The sequence below is a fragment of the Dendrobates tinctorius genome, unplaced genomic scaffold, assembly GCF_039654945.1.
Source record: "Dendrobates tinctorius isolate UK_male_01 unplaced genomic scaffold, ASM3965494v1 ptg000060l, whole genome shotgun sequence".
NCBI classification, from domain to species: Eukaryota; Metazoa; Chordata; class Amphibia; order Anura; family Dendrobatidae; genus Dendrobates; species Dendrobates tinctorius.
In genome coordinates this window covers 7,144,501-7,169,824 of record NW_027361728.1, presented here as the reverse complement: position 1 = coordinate 7,169,824, position 25,324 = coordinate 7,144,501, and the positions used below count along the sequence as shown (strand labels likewise).

Here is a 25,324-nt window from a genome sequence, read left to right as displayed (position 1 = left end):
ACGTAGTCTGAGATCCTTTTTTTTTTAATACTTTTGAATGACTGTATCTCTCACAGATGAATGAATGATTGTTCGCCAGCCTACCACTGCCTATTGAGTATGGAGCCCTTTGCAAATATAACAGTTTGCAGAAGAGGAATGCTTAAGTCCTGCCCAGAAACAACACTTGTTCCAACAAGGCGCAACCAAAACTTTTTTGCGCAGCCAACTTTGGGTTCATGTTTACATAAGTTCTTTTTATTTTTCGCCCTGCACAACCCAGAATTTGTCTTGATTACATGAAAAGAAATCTTAGCAAATTCAGACAGCTGGCGACTTTATATTTGCTGATTGAAACAGGAATCTGATACCAGTGTCGGTATAGATATCAGAGATTTGTATTCTAATGTCCTAATCACATCTGTGCTATCATATTACCATAAATATCATAAATTTTCTCCGAGAGCGAGCGATGAAATCTATTAAATAACAAAAAGTCTGAGCTCTTGTAAGGCATGAGGAATGGATATAAAAATATATTTACCACATATATATATTTTATTTATATTTCAATACCCTTTAACCGATATTTTCTGACTTCACCAAAATTGTCTTCCTTTTAGGATGATTTTAAAAAATATGTCAAGAAAAAAGTATTTTGGGTAAAACCTTTAAAAATGACAGATAAAGGATCAGAAGAGTTGACCTCTGATGGGAAATCTCTAATCAACAAAGCTTTGATCATGCCAGAATGCAAGGTTTGTTTTTCAATTAATCATAATATTATCTGTACAAAATTGAAAACACTCTAGATTATTCTCACTAGATATTTACCATGAACAATTTTGCATTTGATTGAGCAGTAAGTAAATATTGTTAGAAATTATGAATGTGCCGTTCAAACATAAAAGCGTAACTACTGTAGAGTTCTATGGCCATCATTGGAAATGTTTGACCTGCTTCTCTCCCACCTGCATGTTGGCCAGATGCATGGGCCTCTGTAATATTTTTTATTGTACAGAAAAGGTGCACTATCATGCTAAAGCATGTCAATGTTAAATATATGAAATATGAATAGCTATACGGCTTCTGAATACTAGGAAAAAATGAGACGCTTTGCACACAATTTGGCCAAGTTATGTCTGACTATCAACCAATGTGACGGTGCTCTCAGAAAAAAATGATGGGTCCCTATCCATGTGAATACCGCTCTAAGGACGGGATCACACATGCGAGAAACTCGGATTTGCTTCTTAATACCTGGCACTGCCGCCAGCACTCGGGAGCGGAACGTGTGGCTGCATGTATTTCTATTCAGTTGCACGCTCCGCTCCCGAGTGCCGGCGGCAGTGCTGGGTATTAAGATGTGTGATCCCGGCCTTAAGCTGATGTTTGAATTCCTGGGTGAATGTGGACACCTCTCTCAGCAACGCCTGCATTTATGGGTAGGTAGGAACCTGCTATAATTAAAATCACTAAATGTTGAAGGGCGGAGTGCTCGGTCAGAGAGCTAACATAAAAATAACAAAAAACTGACTGGCACATCCAAGCTAGAGGGAATAGGTACTAAATTAGGAGCAACTATCTCCATGTATAATATACAAAAAAGTTGCACTCTATCGTGCTAAAGCATGTCAATGTGAAATATATATGAAATATGAATAGCTATACAGTTTCTGAATACTAGGGAAAAAATGAGACTCTTTGTGCACAAGTTGGCAAGGTTATGTCTGCCCATTAACCAACGTCAAGGTGGTCTCAATAAAAACTGATGGGTCTATATCTATGTGAATACCTCTCTTACGCTATTCACACTAGCTTGGATGTGACAGTTATTTCCATGTTAGCTCTCTAACCGAGCACTCCGCCCTTCAACATGTGGTGACTTTAATTACAGCAGGTTCCTACTGACCCATAAATGCAGGCATTGCTGAGAGAGATGTCAACATTCACCCAGAAATTCAGACATCAGCCTAAGAGAAGTATTCATATGGATAGGGACCCATCAGTTTTTTCTGAGACCACCTTCACGTTGGTTGAGGGGCAGACAAAACTTGGCCAAATTGTGTGCAAAGAGTCTTTTTATTCTAGTATTCAGAAGCCATATAGCTATTCATATTTCATGTATTTCACGTTGACATGCTTTAGCACAATAGAGTGCAACGTTTTTGTATATTATACATGAAGATAGCTGCTCCTAAGTTAGCACCTTTTCACACTAGCTTAGATGTACCAGTCAGTTTTTTGTTATTTTTGTAATATTTTTGACCTTATTCAAACATATGTGTTTAACCCCTTAATGACCGCCGATACACATTAAAGCAACGGTCGTTAGCAGGCCTTATTCCCTCATCACCGTTTTTAAAACAATCATCAATGGAATTAGTGAATAGCGCTGCCCCACAGGTGAAATTCCTGCTGGTAACAGCTGTACATGACAGCTGACAGTCTACGGTATCAACCCAGGTTTTGGAACCAATTGGGGCTGATTAATCCCTTAAATACTACTGTCTCGATTGAAAGCACTATCTAAGTGGTTAGATGGGGGTTAAAAGACTCCCTTTGACAGGATCAACCACCCACATTTGTAATCGCGGGTGCTAATCATTGATACGGTTCCCTGAGATAATCTGGTGGCCTGTTAGATCTCGCAGACACCAAGTGTAACAGGCTGGTTTTGTGAAACACTAACAAGTATCTGTAATGTATAATAATTAGATCTGTCTCTTTAAGCAAGCCAGACTTATGGGACTTGGGGGGTGGAGACAAGAGGGATGAGAAGGGAAGTTTCAGTTTCACTTCTGGGTAGCATGGGAATGCAACTGTTATGCTGTGTGCTGGAGGACGAAGAATAAAACATATCTAAAGTTTAATACCTTGAATTCTTCATAACGTGTGGATATTACAGTATCCTACTGTCATGATCCAGGACAGGGTTTTGTCTTTGTCCCGTCCTGGTCTGACAGGGGTTAATTGTTTCTGCCTCTCTCTGGCAGAGGGCGGCTATTTAGTTGCCAATCGACCTAGGTCCGGTGTCGGTTATATTCCTGCCCTCAGCTGGGTTAGTTGACCCCTTGCGTGCCTGTGCCTTGTGACTGATATCTTGCTGTTTGTTTGGTTTTGACCTGGTCCGTCTCTTCGTTGTGAGTTTGTCTACTGTCTTGGTACTGTGTATTTGCTTGCTTGGATTTTGACTCTTGCATTGCCTCTTGACTACCCACTTTGTCTGACCCCTCTGATACTGCGTTATATATCTGGTTCTGACCTCAGCATTCTGCCTAACTTCGATCCTGTCTGCCCCTTCTGTTATCTATGCCATCCTCTGGTTGTGACTCTCATTTGTCTGTCTCTTCTCCTGCTTCTCCCAGAAGTGCATAGCCCTCCAGGTCTCTGGGGTTTGGCTCCGCCCCCAGACACTCCCCCAGTAGTCTCATGTTTAAGGTCCTGTATGTTTGAAGTACTTCTCTTTGCCATGACCACACCACTCCTCCAGGATCCCTGATTGCTTGCCCTGTGTTTTGTCACTCCAGCTCAGGACACCTGCACTGAACAGTCTGTAAGTACCGTGCAGGGTGCATGACACCGGCACTGCAGTAAACGATTACTGCAATGCATGAGACCAGAGATCAGAGTAAAAAATATTCTTGTCCCACAGTAGTGGTACTTATTGAAAAAGTTAAAAAAAAGTAAAATAAAATATATATATATAAAATAAAATATGCAAAAAAACACAAAAAAATGCACAAAAAGCCAATTTGCCACTAAAAATACAGACTTTGTGATAAAACAAAAAAGATTACTCATAATTGGTATCAGCGCTTCTGGAATAACCAAATCTGTAAAAATGTTTTGTTATTTATTCTGTACAGCAAACACCTTAAAAAAATTGAAAATAGACATGGCAAAAAATGTTGCTTTTTCATCATCATGACATTCAAAAAATTTAATAAAAAGCGATCAAAAATTCATATGTAAAAAAGATACAAATGTAAACACCAAACCGTCCTACTTAAAACAAACCCTAATATGGCCCATTTGGAAGAAAATAAAATAAAACAGTTACAGCTCTCAGAATATGGTGATGCGAAAACAAATTCACTTTTGTCAAATATTTTTTTAGACTGAAAAAGTAGCAAATCATAAAAAAGCTTTAATCTGGTAAGGCTGTAATTGTAATGACCCGAAGAATCAAGACCAACGTCAAGGTGGTCTCAATAAAAACTGATGGGTCTATATCTATGTGAATACCTCTCTTACGCTATTCACACTAGCTTGGATGTGACAGTTATTTCCATGTTAGCTCTCTAACCGAGCACTCCGCCCTTCAACATGTGGTGACTTTAATTACAGCAGGTTCCTACTGACCCATAAATGCAGGCATTGCTGAGAGAGATGTCAACATTCACCCAGAAATTCAGACATCAGCCTAAGAGAAGTATTCATATGGATAGGGACCCATCAGTTTTTTCTGAGACCACCTTCACGTTGGTTGAGGGGCAGACAAAACTTGGCCAAATTGTGTGCAAAGAGTCTTTTTATTCTAGTATTCAGAAGCCATATAGCTATTCATATTTCATGTATTTCACGTTGACATGCTTTAGCACAATAGAGTGCAACGTTTTTGTATATTATACATGAAGATAGCTGCTCCTAAGTTAGCACCTTTTCACACTAGCTTAGATGTACCAGTCAGTTTTTTGTTATTTTTGTAATATTTTTGACCTTATTCAAACATATGTGTTTAACCCCTTAATGACCGCCGATACACATTAAAGCAACGGTCGTTAGCAGGCCTTATTCCCTCATCACCGTTTTTAAAACAATCATCAATGGAATCAGTGAATAGCGCTGCCCCACAGGTGAAATTCCTGCTGGTAACAGCTGTACATGACAGCTGACAGTCTACGGTATCAACCCAGGTTTTGGAACCAATTGGGGCTGATTAATCCCTTAAATACTACTGTCTCGATTGAAAGCACTATCTAAGTGGTTAGATGGGGGTTAAAAGACTCCCTTTGACAGGATCAACCACCCACATTTGTAATCGCGGGTGCTAATCATTGATACGGTTCCCTGAGATAATCTGGTGGCCTGTTAGATCTCGCAGACACCAAGTGTAACAGGCTGGTTTTGTGAAACACTAACAAGTATCTGTAATGTATAATAATTAGATCTGTCTCTTTAAGCAAGCCAGACTTATGGGACTTGGGGGGTGGAGACAAGAGGGATGAGAAGGGAAGTTTCAGTTTCACTTCTGGGTAGCATGGGAATGCAACTGTTATGCTGTGTGCTGGAGGACGAAGAATAAAACATATCTAAAGTTTAATACCTTGAATTCTTCATAACGTGTGGATATTACAGTATCCTACTGTCATGATCCAGGACAGGGTTTTGTCTTTGTCCCGTCCTGGTCTGACAGGGGTTAATTGTTTCTGCCTCTCTCTGGCAGAGGGCGGCTATTTAGTTGCCAATCGACCTAGGTCCGGTGTCGGTTATATTCCTGCCCTCAGCTGGGTTAGTTGACCCCTTGCGTGCCTGTGCCTTGTGACTGATATCTTGCTGTTTGTTTGGTTTTGACCTGGTCCGTCTCTTCGTTGTGAGTTTGTCTACTGTCTTGGTACTGTGTATTTGCTTGCTTGGATTTTGACTCTTGCATTGCCTCTTGACTACCCACTTTGTCTGACCCCTCTGATACTGCGTTATATATCTGGTTCTGACCTCAGCATTCTGCCTAACTTCGATCCTGTCTGCCCCTTCTGTTATCTATGCCATCCTCTGGTTGTGACTCTCATTTGTCTGTCTCTTCTCCTGCTTCTCCCAGAAGTGCATAGCCCTCCAGGTCTCTGGGGTTTGGCTCCGCCCCCAGACACTCCCCCAGTAGTCTCATGTTTAAGGTCCTGTATGTTTGAAGTACTTCTCTTTGCCATGACCACACCACTCCTCCAGGATCCCTGATTGCTTGCCCTGTGTTTTGTCACTCCAGCTCAGGACACCTGCACTGAACAGTCTGTAAGTACCGTGCAGGGTGCATGACACCGGCACTGCAGTAAACGATTACTGCAATGCATGAGACCAGAGATCAGAGTAAAAAATATTCTTGTCCCACAGTAGTGGTACTTATTGAAAAAGTTAAAAAAAAGTAAAATAAAATATATATATATAAAATAAAATATGCAAAAAAACACAAAAAAATGCACAAAAAGCCAATTTGCCACTAAAAATACAGACTTTGTGATAAAACAAAAAAGATTACTCATAATTGGTATCAGCGCTTCTGGAATAACCAAATCTGTAAAAATGTTTTGTTATTTATTCTGTACAGCAAACACCTTAAAAAAATTGAAAATAGACATGGCAAAAAATGTTGCTTTTTCATCATCATGACATTCAAAAAATTTAATAAAAAGCGATCAAAAATTCATATGTAAAAAAGATACAAATGTAAACACCAAACCGTCCTACTTAAAACAAACCCTAATATGGCCCATTTGGAAGAAAATAAAATAAAACAGTTACAGCTCTCAGAATATGGTGATGCGAAAACAAATTCACTTTTGTCAAATATTTTTTTAGACTGAAAAAGTAGCAAATCATAAAAAAGCTTTAATCTGGTAAGGCTGTAATTGTAATGACCCGAAGAATCAAGACCAACGTCAAGGTGGTCTCAATAAAAACTGATGGGTCTATATCTATGTGAATACCTCTCTTACGCTATTCACACTAGCTTGGATGTGACAGTTATTTCCATGTTAGCTCTCTAACCGAGCACTCCGCCCTTCAACATGTGGTGACTTTAATTACAGCAGGTTCCTACTGACCCATAAATGCAGGCATTGCTGAGAGAGATGTCAACATTCACCCAGAAATTCAGACATCAGCCTAAGAGAAGTATTCATATGGATAGGGACCCATCAGTTTTTTCTGAGACCACCTTCACGTTGGTTGAGGGGCAGACAAAACTTGGCCAAATTGTGTGCAAAGAGTCTTTTTATTCTAGTATTCAGAAGCCATATAGCTATTCATATTTCATGTATTTCACGTTGACATGCTTTAGCACAATAGAGTGCAACGTTTTTGTATATTATACATGAAGATAGCTGCTCCTAAGTTAGCACCTTTTCACACTAGCTTAGATGTACCAGTCAGTTTTTTGTTATTTTTGTAATATTTTTGACCTTATTCAAACATATGTGTTTAACCCCTTAATGACCGCCGATACACATTAAAGCAACGGTCGTTAGCAGGCCTTATTCCCTCATCACCGTTTTTAAAACAATCATCAATGGAATCAGTGAATAGCGCTGCCCCACAGGTGAAATTCCTGCTGGTAACAGCTGTACATGACAGCTGACAGTCTACGGTATCAACCCAGGTTTTGGAACCAATTGGGGCTGATTAATCCCTTAAATACTACTGTCTCGATTGAAAGCACTATCTAAGTGGTTAGATGGGGGTTAAAAGACTCCCTTTGACAGGATCAACCACCCACATTTGTAATCGCGGGTGCTAATCATTGATACGGTTCCCTGAGATAATCTGGTGGCCTGTTAGATCTCGCAGACACCAAGTGTAACAGGCTGGTTTTGTGAAACACTAACAAGTATCTGTAATGTATAATAATTAGATCTGTCTCTTTAAGCAAGCCAGACTTATGGGACTTGGGGGGTGGAGACAAGAGGGATGAGAAGGGAAGTTTCAGTTTCACTTCTGGGTAGCATGGGAATGCAACTGTTATGCTGTGTGCTGGAGGACGAAGAATAAAACATATCTAAAGTTTAATACCTTGAATTCTTCATAACGTGTGGATATTACAGTATCCTACTGTCATGATCCAGGACAGGGTTTTGTCTTTGTCCCGTCCTGGTCTGACAGGGGTTAATTGTTTCTGCCTCTCTCTGGCAGAGGGCGGCTATTTAGTTGCCAATCGACCTAGGTCCGGTGTCGGTTATATTCCTGCCCTCAGCTGGGTTAGTTGACCCCTTGCGTGCCTGTGCCTTGTGACTGATATCTTGCTGTTTGTTTGGTTTTGACCTGGTCCGTCTCTTCGTTGTGAGTTTGTCTACTGTCTTGGTACTGTGTATTTGCTTGCTTGGATTTTGACTCTTGCATTGCCTCTTGACTACCCACTTTGTCTGACCCCTCTGATACTGCGTTATATATCTGGTTCTGACCTCAGCATTCTGCCTAACTTCGATCCTGTCTGCCCCTTCTGTTATCTATGCCATCCTCTGGTTGTGACTCTCATTTGTCTGTCTCTTCTCCTGCTTCTCCCAGAAGTGCATAGCCCTCCAGGTCTCTGGGGTTTGGCTCCGCCCCCAGACACTCCCCCAGTAGTCTCATGTTTAAGGTCCTGTATGTTTGAAGTACTTCTCTTTGCCATGACCACACCACTCCTCCAGGATCCCTGATTGCTTGCCCTGTGTTTTGTCACTCCAGCTCAGGACACCTGCACTGAACAGTCTGTAAGTACCGTGCAGGGTGCATGACACCGGCACTGCAGTAAACGATTACTGCAATGCATGAGACCAGAGATCAGAGTAAAAAATATTCTTGTCCCACAGTAGTGGTACTTATTGAAAAAGTTAAAAAAAAGTAAAATAAAATATATATATATAAAATAAAATATGCAAAAAAACACAAAAAAATGCACAAAAAGCCAATTTGCCACTAAAAATACAGACTTTGTGATAAAACAAAAAAGATTACTCATAATTGGTATCAGCGCTTCTGGAATAACCAAATCTGTAAAAATGTTTTGTTATTTATTCTGTACAGCAAACACCTTAAAAAAATTGAAAATAGACATGGCAAAAAATGTTGCTTTTTCATCATCATGACATTCAAAAAATTTAATAAAAAGCGATCAAAAATTCATATGTAAAAAAGATACAAATGTAAACACCAAACCGTCCTACTTAAAACAAACCCTAATATGGCCCATTTGGAAGAAAATAAAATAAAACAGTTACAGCTCTCAGAATATGGTGATGCGAAAACAAATTCACTTTTGTCAAATATTTTTTTAGACTGAAAAAGTAGCAAATCATAAAAAAGCTTTAATCTGGTAAGGCTGTAATTGTAATGACCCGAAGAATCAAGACCAACGTCAAGGTGGTCTCAATAAAAACTGATGGGTCTATATCTATGTGAATACCTCTCTTACGCTATTCACACTAGCTTGGATGTGACAGTTATTTCCATGTTAGCTCTCTAACCGAGCACTCCGCCCTTCAACATGTGGTGACTTTAATTACAGCAGGTTCCTACTGACCCATAAATGCAGGCATTGCTGAGAGAGATGTCAACATTCACCCAGAAATTCAGACATCAGCCTAAGAGAAGTATTCATATGGATAGGGACCCATCAGTTTTTTCTGAGACCACCTTCACGTTGGTTGAGGGGCAGACAAAACTTGGCCAAATTGTGTGCAAAGAGTCTTTTTATTCTAGTATTCAGAAGCCATATAGCTATTCATATTTCATGTATTTCACGTTGACATGCTTTAGCACAATAGAGTGCAACGTTTTTGTATATTATACATGAAGATAGCTGCTCCTAAGTTAGCACCTTTTCACACTAGCTTAGATGTACCAGTCAGTTTTTTGTTATTTTTGTAATATTTTTGACCTTATTCAAACATATGTGTTTAACCCCTTAATGACCGCCGATACACATTAAAGCAACGGTCGTTAGCAGGCCTTATTCCCTCATCACCGTTTTTAAAACAATCATCAATGGAATCAGTGAATAGCGCTGCCCCACAGGTGAAATTCCTGCTGGTAACAGCTGTACATGACAGCTGACAGTCTACGGTATCAACCCAGGTTTTGGAACCAATTGGGGCTGATTAATCCCTTAAATACTACTGTCTCGATTGAAAGCACTATCTAAGTGGTTAGATGGGGGTTAAAAGACTCCCTTTGACAGGATCAACCACCCACATTTGTAATCGCGGGTGCTAATCATTGATACGGTTCCCTGAGATAATCTGGTGGCCTGTTAGATCTCGCAGACACCAAGTGTAACAGGCTGGTTTTGTGAAACACTAACAAGTATCTGTAATGTATAATAATTAGATCTGTCTCTTTAAGCAAGCCAGACTTATGGGACTTGGGGGGTGGAGACAAGAGGGATGAGAAGGGAAGTTTCAGTTTCACTTCTGGGTAGCATGGGAATGCAACTGTTATGCTGTGTGCTGGAGGACGAAGAATAAAACATATCTAAAGTTTAATACCTTGAATTCTTCATAACGTGTGGATATTACAACTGGCGATGAGGATGGGATATAATCACCTACTGCTGTGAGTACGGAATATATTTTGCCGCTTCACACGCCAGCACCACTGAGAGACTCTATCATGGCTGACTACTTGCACACATTCCCACAATTTGATATGACTGATGTCATTAATCTCTCCCATAACTGGAGAAAATGGCTAAACAGATTTGAGAATTTCCTAGAAGCCATGGACATAAAGGAGGAGAAAAGAAAAAGAGCTTTGCTCCTGCATTGTGCAGGCACAGGAGTCTATGACATATACAGTACGTTACCTGCAGCAGAAACAGACACATACAGCAACTGCACTAAAGCTCTCACTGGCTACTTCAACCCCAAACAGAACATCAGATATGAAAGATATAAATTCAGGATTGCCAAGCAGCTTTCAGAAGAGTCCATAGACACTTATGTCACACGGCTGAAAGAGTTAGCACATGGATGTGCCTTTACAGATATAAATGATGAAATCCTAACTCAAATAATTGTCACCTGCTCGTCTAATAACCTAAGGCGTAAGGCTCTGCAGCAGGATATCTCTCTACATGATTTGCTCAAAATGGCCCGTGCTATAGAAATAGCAGATCATCAGGCTACCGTAATGGAAAATGGGGATAAATTACATGTGCATAATCTCAAACAGAAAAATTTACCAGGCAAACAAGCCCAGAAACAGAAGAAATGTTATAGATGTGGACAGGATTTCCCTCACACCCAGAACAAATGTCCAGCTATGGGACAAACCTGCAGTAAATGTGGAAAAGGGAATCATTTTGCAGCTGTTTGCAAATCAGCGCACTACAAGCCTCCGCTGCCTATGACAAAATCTGCAGATGTAAAAGTGATAAATCAGGACACAGAAGAAATGTCTGCGACTGAGAACTATGTGTTCACTACCTCTGTCACTGGTTCAGTACAGTCTCCCTGTGTTACACTCTCAATCTGCAACACTGACATTACCTTTACAATAGATACAGGAGCTTCAGTGGATATCATAGATGGCACTACATATGAACAATTGAAAACAAGGCCAGTCTTACAACAAGTGCAGACTAAAATCTTTCCTTATGGATCTAAAACACCTCTAGCCATAATGGGACAATTTGATGCTGAAATTAGATATAAAGAAAACAGGCAGAAAACCACTTTCCACACATTACAAGGATCAGGAGGCTGTCTTCTCAGCTATCACACTGCCTTGGAGCTAGGGCTCATCCAGATTATTCATACCATAACTGACCCTGCGGATATGGATGTACAAACTATGGTGAACAGCTTTCCCTCCCTATTTAGTGGTTTGGGAAAACTAAAGGACTCTCAAGTACACCTTCATGTGGATGACAATGTTCGTCCAGTAGCCCAGCCTCACAGGCGTATTTCATTTCACCTGAGACAGAAGGTAGAAAAGGAACTCCAATTGCTCATGGATGAGGACGTTATTGAAACTGTTACTGGTCCCACTCCGTGGGTCTCTCCACTTGTGGTAGTTCCAAAACCAAAGACTCCTGATCAAGTGAGACTGTGTGTTGACATGCGCCTGCCCAACACCGCTATCCAGAGGGAAAGACATATCTCACCTACGATTGATGACATTATTCATTTATTAAATGGAGCCACCGTCTTCTCAAAGCTCAACCTCAATAAGGGATATCATCAATTAGAACTGAGTCCAGAGTCCCGATACTTGACCACATTTTCCACCCATGTGGGCCTCAGAAGATACAAAAGATTGACTTTTGGAGTCTGCTCAGCAGCAGAAATTGTTCAGGATGCAATAAGGAGTGTCATTCAACACATCCCGAATGCCTTTAATTACAGTGATGACATATTGGTTTTTGGTAAAACTCAAGCTGAGCATAATCGTGCTCTATATGCTATCTTCGAATGTCTGCTTTCTGCTGGACTCACTTTAAACAAAGAGAAGTGCGAGTTTGACAAGGGTTCATTAGAATTCTATGGTCACATCTTCTCGGCAAAAGGAGTACAACCAGACCCCAAGAAAGTGGAAGCTATCAGAACAGCCTCAATTCCACAGGATGCCAGTGAAGTGCGTTCTTTCCTTGGAATGGCAAGTTACTGTGCTAGATATATTCCGAATTTTTCAACAATCAGCAATCCACTACGGGAACTTACAAAACAAAGTTGTATTTTTCAATGGTCTCAAGACTGTCAGGCCTCTTTTGAAACAATTAAAAATGAACTCTGCTCGACAACCACTATGGCTTATTTTGATCCAGCCCTTCGAACTGAACTGATTGTGGACGCCAGTCCCGTGGGACTGGGTGCTATTCTAGCGCAGTACAAGGATAACAATCAAAATCCTCACATCATTTCTTATGCAAGTAAGAGTTTAACAAACACTGAAAGAAAATATTCTCAACCTGAAAAAGAAAGCTTGGCAGTTGTCTGGGGATGTGAACACTTTCACTTATTTCTCTATGGAGCTCCCTTCACCATTGTCACAGATCATCAAGCACTTCTTACAATTTTTGGAAATCCCAGAGCTAAAATGCCTGCACGAATTGAACGATGGGGCCTACGTCTACAGGACTACAACTATAAAATTGTTCACAAACCTGGAAAATACAGCAATCCAGCTGATTATCTTTCAAGACATCCTACTAATGATGATATACCTGTGCATTCCTCCATTGAAGAATACCTACGTTTTGTTACAGATCATGCCGTGCCAAAAGCACTTTCTCTTGATCAATTTATAAATGAAACAACAAAAGACAAGACGCTCTGTGCCCTAATACAAATCATCCAAAATCGAAGGTGGCATGAAATTCAAAAGGAAAAATTTCCTGATTCTGAGATTGATCTGAAAGAGTTAAAACTATTCTCAAACGTACGTGAGGAATTATCAGTCACTGAAGAACACCTCATTCTTCGAGGTACCAAACTAGTTGTACCTAAGACTTTGCGTAACTTAGTCATACAGATAGCACATGAAGGTCATTTAGGAATTGTTGGCACAAAGAAGTTACTCAGAGAAAAAGTGTGGTTCCCAAATATGGATCACTTGGTGGAAGAAAAGATTAGACGCTGTTCTACTTGTCAATTAATCACTCCATCATCAAACTTAGAGCCATTACAAATGTCTCTGTTACCCACTGCTGTCTGGGAGGAAGTGGCAGTCGATATATATGGACCATTGCCAAATGGCCAATACATTCTCGTAACAATTGATGAATATTCTCGATACCCTGTCATTTCATTTATCTCTTCAACATCTGCTAATAATGTCATACCAGAGCTGGACGACATTTTCTCGGCATATGGTATTCCAAGAGTGGTTAAAACAGACAATGGACCTCCATTCAATGGACATGTGTTTACACAATTTTCTGAATACTTGGGATTCAATCACAGGAAAATCACACCTTGCTGGCCGCAAGCCAATGGAATTGTGGAACGTTTTATGCGCACTCTGGGGAAACGTATCAAGGCAGCGAGTCTGGAGCACATCCCACTGAAACAGTCATTATACAAATTCATGCGTAATTACCGCAATACGCCACACTCCACTGCTAATGCTGCTCCAGCTCATTTAATGTTCAGCAGAACCCTGCGCATACGTCTCCCTGATGTGACCAGCCATCCCCGACCGAGTGACTCCTCAGTGAGATCCACAGATTTCTCCAACAAACAAGCCATGAAACGTTATGCAGACAGAAGGCGAAGGACACAGTCAAGTGCCATCGAAAGAGGGGATGTCGTGGTGGTACGTCAAAGACCAACCAACAAGACCTCACTTGTATATGGTCCTGCAAAATATTATGTTACTAAAAGGAAAGGCAGCATGATCACAGCTGAACGAGATGGACACTCCATAACGCGAAATTCTTCATATTTTAAAGTCATACCGCAGAATGATGACAATGAACTCTCTTTGGTGGAAGATTTGATATCCGATGGTGGAGAGGACCAACAAGAGGTAGCTGGTCCATCAATAATGAACCCTCTCAATGAGCCCAGACGTTATCCTACACGAGAGGGAAGAGCTCCATCGAGGCTTATTGAAGAAGTGTAACTACAGTTTTGTTTGTTTTGTTTTTTTTTTTTGTTTCTCTGGTTTTGGAATTGAACAAATAAGACAAAACGGACATATGATTTCTTTGGACGTTTTCATGTTGTTGCATTTATCAGTAATATGGGTTATTTATAGTTAAAAAAAAAAAAAGGGGATGATGTAATGTATAATAATTAGATCTGTCTCTTTAAGCAAGCCAGACTTATGAGACTTGGGGGGTGGAGACAAGAGGGATGAGAAGGGAAGTTTCAGTTTCACTTCTGGGTAGCATGGGAATGCAACTGTTATGCTGTGTGCTGGAGGACGAAGAATAAAACATATCTAAAGTTTAATACCTTGAATTCTTCATAACGTGTGGATATTACAGTATCCTACTGTCATGATCCAGGACAGGGTTTTGTCTTTGTCCGGTCCTGGTCTGACAGGGGTTAATTGTTTCTGCCTCTCTCTGGCAGAGGGCAGCTATTTAGTTGCCAATCGACCTAGGTCCGGTGTCGGTTATATTCCTGCCCTCAGCTGAGTTAGTTGACCCCTTGCGTGCCTGTGCCTTGTGACTGATATCTTGCTGTTTGTTTGGTTTTGACCTGGTCCGTCTCTTCGTTGTGAGTTTGTCTACTGTCTTGGTACTGTGTATTTGCTTGCTTGGATTTTGACTCTTGCATTGCCTCTTGACTACCCACTTTGTCTGACCCCTCTGATACTGCGTTATATATCTGGTTCTGACCTCAGCATTCTGCCTAACTTCGATCCTGTCTGCCCCTTCTGTTATCTATGCCATCCTCTGGTTGTGACTCTCATTTGTCTGTCTCTTCTCCTGCTTCTCCCAGAAGTGCATAGCCCTCCAGGTCTCTGGGGTTTGGCTCCGCCCCCAGACACTCCCCCAGTAGTCTCATGTTTAAGGTCCTGTATGTTTGAAGTACTTCTCTTTGCCATGACCACACCACTCCTCCAGGATCCCTGATTGCTTGCCCTGTGTTTTGTCACTCCAGCTCAGGACACCTGCACTGAACAGTCTGTAAGTACCGTGCAGGGTGTATGACACCGGCACTGCAGTAAACGATTACTGCAATGCATGAGACCAGAGATCAGAGTAAAAAATATTCTTGTCCCACAGTAGTGGTACTTATTGAAAAAGTTAAAAAAAAGTAAAATAAAATATATATATAAAATAAAATATGCAAAAAAACACAAAAAAATGCACAAAAAGCCAATTTGCCACTAAAAATACAGACTTTGTGATAAAACAAAAAAGATTACTCATAATTGGTATCGGCGCTTCTGGAATAACCCAATCTGTAAAAATGTTTTGTTATTTATTCTGTACAGCAAACACCTTAAAAAAATTGAAAATAGACATGGCAAAAAATGTTGCTTTTTCATCATCATGACATTCAAAAAATTTAATAAAAAGCGATCAAAAATTCATATGTAAAAAAGATACACATGTAAACACCAAACCGTCCTACTTAAAACAAACCCTAATATGGCCCATTTGGAAGAAAATAAAATAAAACAGTTACAGCTCTCAGAATATGGTGATGCGAAAACAAATTCACTTTTGTCAAATATTTTTTTAGACTGAAAAAGTAGCAAATCATAAAAAAGCTTGAATCTGGTAAGGCTGTAATTGTAATGACCCGAAGAATCAATCTGTCATATCACTCACGGTGAACCACACAAAACAAGGAAACAAGGACAGACATACTGTATCGTCATTGAAAAATATGCCACTGCATTGGAGCTGGAGAGGGCCTGCAGGCACTAGCGACTATTTGAACTGGATATGCAATACATGCCAATTATATATATATACATAAATATAGATACCGTATATATCAGTGTCTGCCCCTGGCACAAAATATATAAAAACAAAAAGTGAATTGCTAGTTTTTGTTCATTCAGTGTCTGAAAAACCTGAATAAAAAGTGATAAAAAATGTGATGTGTCCCAAAATCATAACAAAATAATATCCAACTCGTTGTGCAAAAAATAAGTCCTCATACAGCTCTGTTCGCCAAAAAAGAAAAATTACAGTTCTCAGAATATGACGATGAATTAACTATTTTTTAATAAAAAAAGGCATTGTTAGTGTGTGACAACAGCAAAACATTAAAAATATTATTAATCTGGTATCGTTGTAATCATACTGACAGGAAAAATAAATCCATTTATTCTCTAGTATCTCACGGAAAATTGAGCAAAACTAAAACTAGGACTTATTCTTGTGTTGCTGTCTACTTGTTCATTCTGATTCTGAAGAATCTGACTAAAGGGAACCGGTCAGCAGGATTGTGCACAGTAACCTACAGACAGTGTCAGGTTGGCGCCGTTATACTGATTGAAATGATACCTTTGTTTGTGACATCTGTCTTGTAGTTGTTATTTATTAATCTTTATTTTCAGTTTTCAGTTAATGATATGCTCATGCTCTGGGGCAAGGCTATGCGGGGGTCTTCATGCGGTACTCTGCTTAGCTATTCATCTGTATGGCTTCTGACAGGTCACTGATCCCGCAGTGACCTGAATGTATAATGTGCATTTAATTATTTTAATTGCTGGTATAAATACCTTCAAAACCAAAAAAATCTGTCCAAAATGGCGCCAGCGGCACCTGCGCAGTTGCAGCTATCGGCAATCTGATAGATGCTACTGTACAAGCACTGGCGATTCCATTTTCTAGAGAAAGAAAAAAATTGCCTCCTCCAAGATGGCACTATCGGCGCCTGCACAATAGCATCTATAGGATTGATCACAATTATTCTGCACCCTCCCCTGAGTGCTTACTTCGGGATTTCGGTGTAAATCCCAAAACAACGCGATTCAGAAAATATCCTCAATGGAACCACTCACTTATGAGGAAGATGGGAACATATTGGTCTCTGTTCTAGTGGTGTAGTATTATTTTAGGTGTTTTTAGAACATAAGTGTGAACAACCACAGTTCTATGCATGCCTAAAAAGATGGATACCACCAGAACAGATGCCAAACAGTTTCCAAAGTGTCTGTATTAGGCCGAGATCACACTTCCGTGTTCAATGTGAGAAACTTGCACAAGTCTCTCGCATCATCAGCCAACACTGCCGCCGACACTCAGGACTAGAGTGTGCGGCTGCATGTATTTCTATGCAGCCGCACGCTCCTGTCCCTAGTGCCAGCGGCAATGCCGGGTATTGATGCGAGAGATTCACGCGAGTTTCTCACATCACACTCGCAAGTATGGCCCCGGCCTTATCCCTATTATAGTAAGTGGTTCTATCAAGGGTTTCGTCTGAATTGCAATATTGTGGGATTTACATGGAAACCCTGACGTACGTGCTCAGCATAGAACACAAGAATATGATCCCAGCCTTATACTGAAGCAAGCAAAAGTTATTATATACCTCATAATGTTACCAATAAAAAAGTAACTTATCCTACACATAACCAGAATTCCTTGAGGGGTCTAGATTAACAAAATGGGGCAAGTTTTGGAGAGTTTCTGCCGTTTTGTTATGTCAGGAGGTCAGCAAATACGTCATGGCATTCACAATTCATTTCTGAAAATCTCACGCTACAAAAATCAAATTTCAAATCATTCTTGCCTTTATTAACCGTGCCATGTTCCCAAACAGCAGTTTTTAACCCCTCTCTGTCATATGACTTACTATCCGGTCCATGTGCCCTGGGACTTAATTCCCAAGGACGGGATAGTATGTCATAGCGATCAGCGGCGCTCACAGCGTGAGCGCCGCTGATCACAGCCGGATGTCAGCTGATTATCACAGCTGACACCCGGCACTATGTGTCAGGGGCGGTCACGGACCACCCTGACATATTAACCCCTGGCACACTGTGATCAAACACGATCGTAGTGTACCGGGGTTTAGGGAAGCATCGGCAGGGAGAGGGCGCCCTCCATGCTTCCCTGAGACCCCCACAGCAGCGCGATGTGCAGCGCTGCTGCGGGGGCCTCCCTCCCTGCAAGTCCCTGGATCCAATATGGCGCTGGGGACCTTCGGGGGCCTGCAGGGAGGCGGCTTCCTCATGCCTGCTGAGCGCAGGCAGGAGGAAGCGTTCTGCACTGCCTGTGACAGATCGCTGATCTGTCACAGCGATCTGTGATGTGACAGATCAGCGACCTGTCACATGACAGTGATGTCCCCCCTGGGACATTGTAATAAAGTAAAAAAAAAAAGTGTAAAAATAATTTATAAAAAAATCGCTAAATAAATAGATAATAAAAAAAATATTCCCTAATAAATTCATTTTTGGAAATAAAAAAAAACAATAAAAGTACACATATTTGGTATTGTCGCGTCCGTAACTACCCGCCCTATAAAACTATCCCACTAGTTAACCCCTTTAGAGAACCCCTTAAAAAATAAAAAACAAACCAAAAAATAATGCTTTATTATCATACCACCGAACAAAAAGTGCAATAACGCACAAGCAAAAAGACGAATATAAATAACCATGGTACCGCTGAAAACATCATCTTGTTATGCAAAAAACGAGCCATGACACAGCGTCATCAGCAAAAAAATAAAGTTATAGATCGCAGAATAAAGCGATGCAAAAATAATTATTTTTTATATAAAACTGTTTTCATTGCATAAAAGCACCAAACAATAAAAAAAATGAGGTATCGCTGTTACCATACTGACCCAAAGAATAAAACTGCCTTATCAATTTTACCATATGCGGAACGGAGTAAACGCACCCCCCAAAAGAAAATCTTGAAATGCTAGTTTTTGTTCATTGTGCGTCCCAAAAATCGGAATAAAAAGCGATCAAGAAATGTCACATGCCTGAAAATGGTACCAATAAAAACGTCAACTCGTCCCGCAAAAAATAAGACCTCACATGACTCGGTGGGTCAAAATACGAAAAAATTATAGCTCTCAAAATGTGGTGATGCAAAAAAAATGTTTACAATAAAAAGCGTCTTTTAGCGTGTGACAGCTGCCAAACATAAAAACCCACCATAAATAGTAAATCAAACCCCCCTTTATCACCCCCTTAGTTAGGGAAATATAATAAAATTTAAAAAAAATGTATTTATTTCCATTTTCCCATTAAGGTTAGGGTTAGGGCTAGGGTTAGGGCTAGGGTTAGGGCTGAGATTAGGGTTAGGGGTGTGTTGGAGTTAGGGTTGGAGTTAGAATTGGGGGGTTTCCACTGTTTGGGCACATCAGGTGCTCTCCAAACGCAACATGGCATCTGATCTCAAGTCCAGCCAATTCTGCGTTAAAAAAGTCAAATGGTGCTCCTTCCCTTCTAAGGTCTGCCATGCGCCCAAACAGTGGTTTACCCCCACATATGGGGTATCCGCCTATTCAGGACAAATTGCAAAACAACTTGTGGGGTCCAATTTCTCCTGTTACCCTTAGGAAAATAAAAAATTGGGGGCAAAAATATCATTTTTGTGGAAAGAAATATGATTTTGTTATTTTCACGGCCAGGCGTTATAAACCTCTGTGAAGCACTTGGGGGATTCAAAGTGCTCACCACTCATCTAGATAAGTTCTGAGGGGGGTCTAGTTTCCAAAATGGGGTCTCTTGTGGGGGGTTTCAGCAGTTTAGGCACATCAGAGGCTATCCAAACTCGACACGACACCCGCACACCATTCCATCAAAGTCTGCATTCCAAAACATCACTACTTCCCTTCCGAGCCCCGACTTATGCCCATACAGTAGTTTTCTCCCACATATGGGGTATCAGTGTACTCAGGACAAATTGGACAACAACTTTTGTGGTCCAATTTCTCCTGTTACCCTTGAGAAAATAAAAAAATTGGGGACTAAAATATCATGTTTGTGGAAAAAATATAATGTGGGTTCGAAGATCTCACCACATATCTAGATAAGTTCCTTGGGGGGTATAGTTTCCAAAATGGGGTCACTTGTGGGGGGTTTCCACTGTTTAGGTACATCAGGGGCTCTCCAAATGTGACATGGCGTCCGATCTGAATTCCAGCCAATTTTGCATTGAAAAAGTCAAACGGCGCTCCTTCCCTTCTGAGCTCTGCCATGCACCGAAACAGTGGTTCCCCCCACATATCAGGTATCAGCGTACTCAAGACAAATTGCACATTAACTTTTGCAGTCCAATTTCTCCTGTTACCCTTGGTAAAATAAAAAAAATTGGACCTGAAGTAATTTTTTTGTGAAAAAAAATTAAATGTTCATTTTTTTTTAAACATTCAAAAAATTCTTGTGAAGCACCTGAAGGGTTAATAAACTTCTTGAATGTGGTTTTGAGCACCTTGAGGGGTGCAGTTTTTAGAATGGTGTCACTTTTGGGTATTTCCTATCATATAGACCCCTCAAAGTGACTTGAAATGTGATGTGGTCTGTAAAAATAAAAAGGTGTTGCAAAAATGAGAAATCGCTGGTCAACTTTTAACCCTTATAACTTCCTAACAAAAAAAATTTTTGGTTCCAAAAATATGCTGACATAAAGTAAACATGTGGGAAATGTTACTTATTAAGTTTTTTGTGTGCTATATCTCTGTGATTTAAGGGCATAAAAATTCAAAGTTGGAAAATTGCAAAATTTTCACAATTTTTGCCAAATTTCCGTTTTTTTCACAAATAAACGCAAGTTATTTCAGAGTTATTACTTCATAAAGGGACAGTGGTCAGAATTGTAAAAATTGGCCAGGTCATAAACGTGCAAACCACCCTTGGGGGTTAAGGGGTTAAACGGGTTAACAATATGTGGAGTAGTGTCATGTTCTGGAGAAATTGCACAGCAAATTATGGAGTCTGTTTGCTTCTATTATCCATTGCAAAATTAGAAATTTGTTGGGCTAAAATAATATTTTATTGAAAAAAACATATCTAATTTTCGTTTTCATATCTAGTTTTAAAAAGTTATGTGGAGTCACTATGGGTTCAAAATGCTCATTACAAGCTCTAGATGAATTCCTTGATGGATCTAATTTCCAAAATTGTTCACTAGTTGGGGGCTGCTGCTGTTTTGGTACCTTAGGGCCTCTGTAAATGAAGCATGGTGTCTGTAATCTATTCCAGACAAATTTACATTCCAAATAACAAATGTCACTTCTTCACTTCCAAGCCCTACTATGTGTCCAGATAGAACTTTTTGACTACTTGCGGAGTATTGTCGCACTCAGAAGAATGTAGATAATATACTGTGGTGTCCTCTTTTTCTGGTTTCCACTTGCAAAAGTGAAAGAAGTTTAAGGATAAAGCAACATTTTCGTGAATAAAAGTGTACATTTTCAATATGACAACCTAATGTTATCAAATTCTGTTTAGTAACTGGGAGTTCTAAATGCTCACTATACCCCCGGATTAAATTTCTTGGGGGTATAGTTTCCAAAATGGGGTCACTTGTTTTGGGTTTCTGTTCTTTAGGGACCTTAGGGCCCCTGCACATGTGACATGTAGCCACCATCTATTTCAGAAAAATTTGTGTTCCAAAATTCAAATGGTGCTCCTTCCCTTCTGATAGACCCTATCACAATAATCAAAATAAAAAGAAATAGTAAACCAACCCCCCCCTTTACCACCCCATAAATTAGGTAAAAATAGCAAAATAAAAAAAATGTATTTATTTTCATTTTTCCATTAGGGTTAAGGTTAGAGCTAGGGTTCTAGGGTTAGGGTTGGGGTTAGAGCTAGGGTTGGGGTTAGAGCTAGGGTTAGGGTTGGCACTAGGGTTAAGGATGGGGCTAGGGTTAGGGTTGGAGTTAGAGCTAGATTTAGGGTTGGCCTACGGTTAGGGTTGGGGTTAGAGCTAGAATTGTGTTGGGGTTACGGTTGTGGTGTTGGGGTTACAGTTGTAGTGTGGGAGTTAGGGTTATGTTGGGGTTATGATTGTGTTGGGTTTATGGTTGGGGTGTTGGGGTTAGGGTGGTGTTGGAGTTGGGGTTAGGGTTCTGGGTAGGGCTAGGTTTGGGATTAGGGTTGTGATTAGGGTCAGGGGTAGGGCTGTGTTAGGGTTGGAGTTAGAATTGAGGAGTTTCCACTGTTTAGTTACATCAGGGGGACTAAAAATGCGACATGCCTGGAGGCTTGTGTAGGTGACATGGAGAACACACATCCATGTGGAAATAATGCTGGCACCCTGTGCCTTCTTCCTCCATGGGTCCAACCCTTACTGCCCTGTTCGCATATTAAATAATGTACTCTGCTATGATGTTGAAGGCAACCTGTTAGAACATTTTTACATAAAGAAGTAGAGGTATGGCTGTATCAGTGCTTGCACCAAATAAAATGTTACCTTTTTTATAGAGACCTGATGTGACAGTCATCAGAAATCTAGTGTAGAAATCATTTGTAAATCAGCCTAGAGGGGCACTGAGGGCGCTCTGGTGGTGTGTCTAATTAGCAGTGCACAGTCTATATTTTACATCAGCTCTTTTATTTTTTAGGTGCGCTGTTTAAGAGTACAGAAAATTAGATATGTTTGGAACACATTAGAAGGAAATTTTAAAAAAATTGGGTAAGTCTAAGAAATACATAATAATTAAGAAGGGCAAATGACAAATCAAAAAGTTGTCTTTGGTCAAACAAAGCACAAAAGTTATTCAAACAAATGTTTGTCTATATTGAATAAAAATAATAATACGGTAATATTTTTAAAATATAGACTTTTTCATTTATTGTTCTGATTTTTATTTTATTTATTTTTTATTAAATTTGAGAATAGTTTTACTTTTTGATTTAGGGTTCTAGAAGATGAATACTCTTGTTCAGATATACAAGCAAAGTTCGGCTCTGGTTTAACTCAAGAAGAACAGGAAATGCGGTATGTGTAGACATCACATACAAGTGTAAATCTATACATTTTATTGCTTACAGTATTTTGTGTTATATGGTTGTTACATTGTTGTTCAAGGTTTACTAATATGTGAATATTTCACTATAATTTATTTTAAAATACAGAAAACAAATATGTGGATTGAACAAACTTGAAGTAGAAGTTACTCCAATCTGGAAGCTGCTTTTCAAAGAGGTGAGAGATTTATATTTCTTTTCTCATAATACTGTTCTTCACCTTGTAAAGTAAGGGACAGAAATAGGACAGAAATGCTGTGGATTTTATCATCCAAATTTTTGAGGCATATAACATGTAGCTTATTTCAGCACAAGAAAAAAGGATAAGGCTTTCCTAAATTGCATCTACTTGCTGCTGAAATCATCATCATGAAAATTTACTTGCAAAGCAGATTTTAAATCAGCAGCATATTAATTTACCGTATATACTCGTGTATAAGCCGACCCGTGTATAAGCCGATCTCCCTAATTTTGCCACCAAAAAACTGGGAAAACTTATTGACTCGCGTATAAGCCTAAGGTTAATGGTGGTCCAAGAAGATGCTCCATAGATAGAAACCCCCCATATGCTGCTGCACAAGGGTTAATGCTGCCCTATAAGAAGCTCCATAAATACCCCCCATATGCTACTGCACAAGGGTTAATGCTGCCCCATAAGATGCTCCATAAATACCCCTCATATGCTGCTGCACAATGGTTAATGCTGCCCCATAAAATGCTCCATAAATACCCCCCATATGCTACTGCACATTGGTTAATGCTGCCCCATAAGATGCTCCATAAATACCCCCCATATGCTGCTGCACAAGGGTTAATGCTGCCCCATAAGATGCTCCATAAATACCCCGCATAATATGCTGCTGCACAAGGATTAATGCTGCCCCATAAGATGCTCCATAAATACCCCCATATGCTGCTGCACAAGGGTTAATGCTGCCCCATAAGATGCTCCATAAATACCCACCATATGCTGCTGCACAAGGGTTAATGCTGCCCCATAATATGCTCTATATATCCCCCATATTATGCTGCTGCACAAGGGTTAATGCTGCCCCATAAGATGCTCCATAAATACCCCGCATAATATGCTGCTGCACAAGGGTTAATGCTGCCCTATAAGATGCACCATAAATACCCCCCATATGCTGCTGCACAAGGGTTAATGCTGCCCCATAAGATGTTCCATAAATACCCCCCATATGCTGCTGCACAAGGGTTAATGCTGCCCCATATGATGCTCCATAAGTACCCCCATATACTGCTGCACAAGGGTTAATGCTGCCCCATAATATGCTCTATAAATATCCCCCATAATACGCTGCTGCACAAGCGTTAATGCTGTCCTGTAAGATGCTCCTTAAATACCCCCATATGCTGCTGCTCAAGGGTTAGTGCTGCCCCATAAGATGCTCCATAAATACCCCCATATGCTGCTGCACAAGGGTTAATGCTGCCCCATAAGATGCTCCAAAAATACCCCTTATTTGCTGCTGCCGCTATAAAAAAAAATGACATACTCACCTCTCCATCGCTGGGTGCCAGGTGTCGGTGTCCTGAGCCCCCGGCACTGGCGATATTTACCGGCCCCTGTTCCATCGCCATCCACCGCTGTGTCTCCCGGGTCTCTGCAGTGATGTTCATTCATCAGAGGGCGCTCACTGACTACGTCATTGCGCCCTCTGACCTGAATGTCACAGCAGGAGGACCCATAGACATGGCGATGGAATGGGGACAGGTGAATATTGCTCTGCCCCATCATGCTCACCTCCTCCTGGTGCACGGTCTTCTCTGCAGCCTCTGCTTCTCCATGGGTTGTCTACTTCCTGCATTCGGTGGTCATGTGGTACCGCTCATTAAACTTATAAATATGTGCACATTCAGGACCGCTGAGTGCAGTAAGCAGACGATCAAGGGAGAAGCAGGGACTGCAGAGACGTGCCAGGAGGGGTGAGTAAATTCTCTGACATCCCCGCTCCCCCTCCCCCACCCACCCCCGGTATATGACTCTCGTATAAGCCGAGAGGGGGGACTTTCAGCCCAAAAATGGGCTGAAAAATCTCGGCTTATACACGAGTATATACGGTATGTTGTAGATCAATTGGCTGATTTGTCATGAAAGACTGCTTAGTGCAGTCGAAACGCGTCGACTGGGTCATGTCGACCATGAACATTTTCTTCTGTATGCACTATAATTTCTTTTGAAAAAGAAAAAGAAAAGGAAAATCCAGTCCTGTTGAGCCGGACT

At 40.5% G+C, this 25,324-nt stretch overlaps 1 protein-coding gene across 1 annotated transcript in view; it reads left to right on the top strand.

Annotated features, from left to right (window-relative positions):
* Positions 1–25,324, top strand: part of LOC141092483 (probable cation-transporting ATPase 13A4) — a 198,571-nt gene that overhangs the window by 69,459 nt on the left and 103,788 nt on the right. Inside the window, exons 3-6 of the mRNA XM_073578654.1 lie at positions 603–737; positions 22,674–22,744; positions 22,970–23,050; positions 23,188–23,257. Coding sequence (XP_073434755.1) covers positions 603–737; positions 22,674–22,744; positions 22,970–23,050; positions 23,188–23,257 — 357 coding nt within the window. The remainder of the gene's footprint in view (positions 1–602; positions 738–22,673; positions 22,745–22,969; positions 23,051–23,187; positions 23,258–25,324) is intronic.